Source organism: Pistacia vera, unplaced genomic scaffold (assembly GCF_008641045.1).
Source record: "Pistacia vera cultivar Batoury unplaced genomic scaffold, PisVer_v2 Contig52, whole genome shotgun sequence".
Classification (NCBI taxonomy): Eukaryota; Viridiplantae; Streptophyta; class Magnoliopsida; order Sapindales; family Anacardiaceae; genus Pistacia; species Pistacia vera.
In genome coordinates, this window is record NW_022196357.1 from 1,886,636 (window position 1) to 1,893,690 (window position 7,055).

At 38.9% G+C, this 7,055-nt stretch overlaps 1 protein-coding gene across 1 annotated transcript; it reads right to left on the reverse strand.

The window, feature by feature from the left end:
- Nucleotides 1–1,523: 1,523 nt before the first annotated feature.
- Nucleotides 1,524–5,946, reverse strand: LOC116106660 (zinc finger MYM-type protein 1-like). The gene is made up of 2 exons (XM_031393012.1): nt 4,461–5,946; nt 1,524–1,672 (listed from the first exon to the last, which is right to left on the reverse strand). Exons 1-2 carry the CDS (start codon nt 5,944–5,946, stop codon nt 1,524–1,526), a joined length of 1,635 nt encoding a protein of 544 aa, XP_031248872.1.
- Between the last annotated feature and the right edge of the window lie 1,109 nt (nt 5,947–7,055).

The following is a 7,055-nucleotide window of genomic DNA, read 5'->3' on the forward strand; positions in this document are numbered from 1 at the left end:
AGTGGAAGTAGAAACTCGTTTTCTTCGAAGAGACCTATTCAATGAAACAGACAATGAAACACTTTTGCGTGCAAGTCTGGACTTAGTTAAAGAGTACCGTGACAAGACTCGATTAAGGATAACATCCTACTAGCAGTGTCCAAAGAGGTTCTTTGACTCTAAGGTTAGGAGAAGAGACTTTCAAGTTGACGACCTAGTTTTGAAAGAAGTCCTTCTCGGTACAAGGGAACCGAGCGCGGGGGTACTAGGACTTAACTGGGAAGGCCCATATAGCATCGCCAAGGTAACACGACTAAGAACGTATCACCTCAAAAGACTTAACGATTATGAAGTACAGCGAGCTTGGAATGCTGAGCATCTCCGCCCTTATTACCAGTAATTCCGATAATTTTGAACTCGCCCATAATTTTTCATTTCCTCGTAAACTTTGTAAATAAGATCGCTGTTAAGCAAATTTTTCTTGTATGATCTTGTTCGTTGCAATGTTTTTACAAGTTTCCTATTCGCATATGTAACATTAGTCTTGTGAAGTACCCAAAATTATAAGTGCTATCACAAATAGCTAAAAAATATTTCTTTTTATATATATATGTAATGGAGACAAGTACAAAGAGAGTTAAGAAATGCAAAAATAAAGTTAAAAACAAGGCCGTGCAGAAGCAGGAAGAAGTGATCACTGGTGTCCACCTCCAGGCCGTGTGGGTACGACCTTGGTATCCCTCGTTTGGTCACCAACCACCCAGTCAGCTGTTGGGTCCTCTAGGACATATTCCTCTGGTTGATCGTCCTCTAGAAGAGGCTCTTGTCCCTCTTCCTCCTCGACGTCATCATCAGTGTCTGCCATGGAAGCAAGAATGTTCTGATATTCGATCAGGAGGTCAAAGAGGTCCATCCTTGGGTTCCTTGGTCACAAACTATAGATAGCCTGAATCGCCCAGTCAGCAGCCTTTCTCTCAATTTCAAAGCTTTGCCGCTTCATTTGATTAGTTAATGAAGTGACTCACCCTTGGGAAAACTCGAGGTCCGTCTCCAATGCTCTTTTCAGCTTCTCAGTATTTTCCCACAGCACGGCTCTTTCTTCCTCTACCTTCATGGCCCGTTCATAGTTTGCTTTCAGCTCCTGCTCTTTCTTGCCACACTTTTTGGTGAGTCTAGCCACTGTCCTCTAGAGCTTCTTGATCTCTTCGCCTCTCTTCTCGAACTAAGCTTCTGGAACTCTACTGTGCGAAGGGCAGAGTTCCTTTCTAACAGGTATTGATTCACCTGGATGTGGTATGCTTTTGCCTTTGTGTCCAGAGCCGCTAGGTCCTGTTTTAGCTTCACATTTTCTTCCTTCAGCTCGTGGAGACCCCCAACAGAGTCCAGGCCAATCTTCTGTTGGGCCATATGCAGGGCGAACAGAGACTGCGTGAGAAAAGAAACAAGGGCTAAACCCCATTTTTCTGAAAAAATATAAAAGGTATGAAAACCAACCGATATTGGGAAATCTCGATGAGGACGAGCTGCCTTACTTGGCGTTACAGCTAGAGCGCTGTAGCCATCAGGTCTACAGGCTGAGAGGCCACGAACTCCTCAAAAGCCACAACAAGTTGGCACTCTAATAAGGTATACACCATAGGCTGCAGGTGTTCCGGAAGTTGTCCCATGAAGTCCAACACAGGTGTGTCTACCCCTGAAGCAAAGATTGAAGGTAAAGAAAAAATTCGCAAAGTAAAAGAAGGGAAAACGTACTCGGTTCCCTAAACTAGCAGATGCCATCGTATTGAAAAAAGAAAAATTTCGTTTCATAGGCCCCGACATTATTAGGGTAACCAAATATTTCTCATTCGATTGTAGATCGCTTTGAGAGGTAAAAAAAGACTTTATCCTTGCTCTTCTTTAGGTAATAAGAGCATGCAATCTCCAGCGCAGTCCGCTAGCCGAGGCTATTCTCACCACATGCAATATACATAACAACAACTATCATATACGCATTGAGCGTCAGTTGCAGCGGTGCAACCTAGAAGTGATCGAGGATCGACCTAATGAAAGAGTGAAAAGGTATCAATGCCCATCATTTGAAGATCGCCTTCGAGATCGTAACCATTCCCTCTATGGGATTCCGAGCTGTATATGTTCTGTGCTGGTAGACGTCCACGCTAAGTGCGTATTGGTCCACTGCCTTCTATATCTCATCTCGGGTGGCCACTGACAAAATCTCTTGCACGAGACTCGTTGGGGCGTTCTGCGCCTGCAAGCTCGTACCCTTGATTGTCCTGGTCGCTGAGGCATCCATTGCTCCTGAGGTCTGAAAAAGGGGTGACACGCAAAGATAACTCAGTCTTCGTACAATATTCCGTACAACGACATGGAAGAACAAAAGAAACCCTAATATACCTTCCTTAAACCCTGGAAAAACCCTAAAAATCCTTGGGGACAACCCCCAAGGATTCGTGCCCTAAATTCTTACTCTTTATGAAAGAAAAAGCCTTCTCCTCACAACTGCCCATAAATATGCGCCACGAAGGTTTACCAAACAGTTCATACCACACCATTATCATCAAGACAAGTTATCAACAAAATAGTAAAAGAAAAGCAAAGGAGAAATCCTCCTTACCTCTTGGCTGCGGGAACAGACTTTCTATCGTAAACAAAGGCTGCACGTCAACTGGAAAAAAGGGAGATTGATTTCGTGAGAGCTTTGTTCTTTCTCTGAAGGTATGAGTTTTGTGACAAAGCTTGAGATGAGCCTGGGTTTTTATAGGGGGAGGAAGCGATGATTGATTTCCCTAGGTAAGTGACACTTGGGCGAAATGCGTTTCTCTCCATTGATTGTAACCACGTGTCATCAATTCGCGAGAAGAAGTAACCGCCACGCTTCGAGAATGCCAATCGATGCTTCCCTCCATTGGAACAACCAAGCGACGACTCGATTATCTTCTCCACATTAAATGCGCCTTCATCCGCATTTAATGCTCTGAAAGAGAATGTCGTTTCAGCATGACTTGCATTTAATGTGCATGGCTGGCACTTATTGCACACTAGACACGTCTGTCAGAATAAAGATTATTTTATTAAACAGATTAGCTGTCAAGCACAACAGATAACATCTGAAGAGGTTGTTTGGTCAGAACACTCTTCGCCGCGTATCGATTTCGAGACAATGCGATTCCTTATCCTTGGTAAAAATATGCTAAGTATTCCCAGGTCGCGGATCGCAAATGAGATTTGAAACACATCAGTACGGCACTGAGTGAGGCCTGATCTAGGTCGTTGAACTTGTGGAAGAATGCCATTTCAGGTTGCTTGTGCTACCCTCAGAGACATGTGCTGCGACCTCATTGCAGCTTAATCAGCTCGACCAACGTCATTCGGGACAAGTCAAGTCGCGACATAATAATGAAGTTCTCAAGGTTCAATCCTTAAACATTAAAAACTGGGGGACTTCTGTTATGCATGAAAAGTTAGGGCTAACGTGGACTCTCGTCAGCAAGAGCCAATCAGGATTCAGAAAGGTTTTGTGCCGTCTAAGCGCTGCCATATCGCACAGTGACGAAAGAGGTATGGTTCTTGTCAATGCAGTAGGTCAGTGCCAGACTTGCGAGTGGTTAGGGATTATCCACCCGCTCAAGCTCTATGCAATTTGAGGATATTTCTCATGTAGATAACCAATGTGATGCAAAGAATGATTTGCACGGCACTTACCCACTTGCAGACTCGTAATCATTACCTTGAACTCTCCCACTATAAATAGAGGACACCCCTCTCATTTACGGAATTGACTGATCTTAATCTAAAACAGTTTATACTCTTTCTCTTTCTCTCTCTCTCTCTCTCTCTCTCTCTCTCTCTCTCTGTATTCCTTCTAGATTGTAACTTATCTCGTCGCACGTGACCTGATTTTACCCATCTATTAATACAATTAGTGGCGGAGCCAGGATTTTTGCCCGGGGGGGCCTCCACGACTCTGCCATTGTTTGCCAAACAACTAGTGAAAGCTTTAAAAAAACCACTAAACCTTAAACAAAAGAGTTTACAACAACCACAATCCATCAAAAATATTCCACACAAATTTAGAGGTCAATCACAATTCTAACACAAGTAAAATACATAAAAGTTTACAAAGAGAGAGATTAAAGTCACCAGAGAAGCAGTCAAACTTCATGTTGTATAACTCCAAATCCAGATGTTAATATCAAAACTCAACCGTCTAGATTAAAGATCCACACATCCTCTGCGTATTGACCAAAAAATCAAGTTAGAATGGTATACCTGAAGATTTGAATATATGAATATTGATTGTTTAAATATGAAAGCAAGTTAGAATGGTATACCTGAAGATCTTCAATTTAACACGATTTTTCGCTTCGATATATTTTGAAAGTGTTCAATGATATCTTTATTTTCAATTGTAGCAAAAACTTCCTTTTCAATGTAAACCACCAAGCAATTGTTCATCCAGTCGTCTCCCATTCAATTACGCAAACTATTTTTCACAAGATTCATTACAGAGAACACCCTTTCAATTGTTGCAGTAGCCACAGGCAAAACCAGTGCTAATTTAATAAGCAAGAAAACTTTGTTGTAAGCAACATCCTTCTTAAACTCAACCATTTTTTTAGCAAGATCGGCAATCCCTTCGACATGAGTGAAATTGGCATTGGTGCTAACATCCTCATAATAGTTTTCAAGTTGATCATCGAGCAACCAAATATTGTGTTGAGGAAAATCGGTAGGATAGAACTTTGCAAATTCAAGTAATCTCTCTTTGTTAAATGCAACAAAAGAGTTACTTGGATCAAGAGATGCCATACATTGAAGCAACCTCATATTTATTTCATCAAAACGATTATTGAGTTCTTCTTGAATGTTATCCAAAACTGTATACATCAATTTCACCTTAAAATGATGTTTATTCGTAATTGGCGTAATCCTCTGTTTTGTGCTCCCAAAGTTATCTTCCATATTCTCCAAGATTTGTATGTCATTATCTTTGCACATATCAGAAGCTTCTTTTAACAATATGTCGAAGCAAGTGTCTTCATTTCTCATTTTATGCAATCGACGCTTCGAAATTCGTAAAAATTGTATGGCATTAAGAAGATCCTGATCTTTTCTTTGTAATACTTGTGACAATTCATTTGTGATTCCCAATACTCTTTTCATTAAGAATAATAAAAAGACGAATTCAAAATTCTCCATGATTCGTAATAAACTCCTTGCTTGACTTTTGTTTTGCCAATCGTCTCCTTCAATCTCAATCACCATAAGCACATCAACAACAGAAGAAAATAAATTTATGACACTATGAATTGTCCCTATGTGTGAACCCCAACGTGTATCTCCTGGTCGTTTAATAGTGTATTCTTGATTCAAACCTCGTCCCATATGAAGATCACCATTAGAAATCAAAGATATCACATTTTCATATTGTTTATCACGTAGAAGATCTCTGTGCTTACAAGATGCTGCTATAGTGTTTGATAACTTATAAAGAGATTGAAAAAATTCACCCAATGCCGAATGGTTACTTATAACTTTGACTAGTGCTAGTTGGAGTTGATGAGAGAAACAATGAATATAGAAAGCTGATTTATTTTCTCTCAATATCAAAGTCTTCAAACCATTGAACTCACCTCTCATATTGCTTGCTCCATTGTAACCTTGCCCCCGTAAACTTGTCAAACTCAATCCATGCTTTACAAAAAAGGCATATATTGCAATTTTCAAATACTTTGCAGAAGTATTCTTAACATGCACAACCCCGATAAAACGTTCAATAACACAACCAATTTTGTCCACATAGCGAAAAACAATAGCCATTTGTTCTTTCACTGTCGCATCACAAGATTCATCAACTGGTAAAGAGAACGGTTGTTTATCTCTCACAATTTTTGCAGTAATTTTCTTGGTCGTCAAATGAGCACAAACACTAATTAATTCCCTTTGGATGTTGGGGGCCGTCATTTGATGGTTTTTCGAAGCATTTTCCAGCACAATTTTTTTTATGTTGTCATTATGGTTGGATAGAAACTTCAATAATTCCATAAAGTTACCTTGATTTCAGATTCAACCGACTCGTCATGACTACGAAATGCCAATCCTTGATGTAAAAGAAATCTAATGCAATCAATTGATGCATTCAAGTGAATGCGATAGTCCAATTTGGCCTTTTTTGACACACAACAAGATTTACATCGATGAGTTGCCTTTGGTTTATCAAATCAACACACTTGGCATGATATTGGTTATGAGTACTAAAATGATCTCCAACATGTTTTTTCACTTTCGCTTTATCTTTCCAATTATTAAATCTCTTACTCACAAAAACTTCACCACCTGCTTGGTCACCATAATCAGTTTTGAAAAGACAATAATTTAAACAAAATATGCAATCTTTTGCCACACTATATTCCATCCAACATGGACATTCTTTGTACCACTCTGGTGTAAACCTACGCTTTTTAATTATCTCCGAAAAGAGTGAAAGGAAAGTTATGATCTTTAAGTTGGCAAAGACTTTCAACAAGTATGCTCTTCGAACTTCCTCCTCTTGCTTGTCAGTACAACAAATCTCGTTAATTGGTATCCTCAATCCTAGATCAGTTTCAAGCTCATCTAAATTGAACATCCCGACCAAAGGTTGAGCTTCTTTTACTTGGTGCTGTTGTTGCTGATGTGGGGTTTCTTCTTCCAATGGGATTTGATTAACCTCAATATCAATAGAGTTTCCATCAACAATTTCTGTTGGAATTTTCTTTAATCTCTTGAAATAATTGGATATCATAGCTATCAAATAAAAAAAAGATAATATGATACATGTAAAGAAAGACCGATGAAACTTTAATTAATAAAATTACAAGGACTAACTTATCAAGTTTTTAGATATAACAATTAGATCTAATTAAAAGATTATTTTAGCAATTAATTAATCATTTTATTGTGTTAATTTTCTTATATTTAAAATCATTTTAGTGAAATTTAAAAACTTATATAATTTGCTAATCAATTTTTTGACTTATTTAAATTATTAGCATAGATAAACTAGATTTAATTTAATTACTATTAGAGCATAC

Coding starts and splice junctions, on each gene's coding strand:
- LOC116106660 (XM_031393012.1), bottom strand. CDS start 5,946: ATGACGGCCCCCAACATCCAAAGGGAATTAATTAGTGTTTGTGCTCAT. Junction 1,673..4,460: donor TCTTGTGAAAAATAGTTTGC/GTAATTGAATGG, acceptor TCTTTGCTTCAG/GGGTAGACACACCTGTGTTG.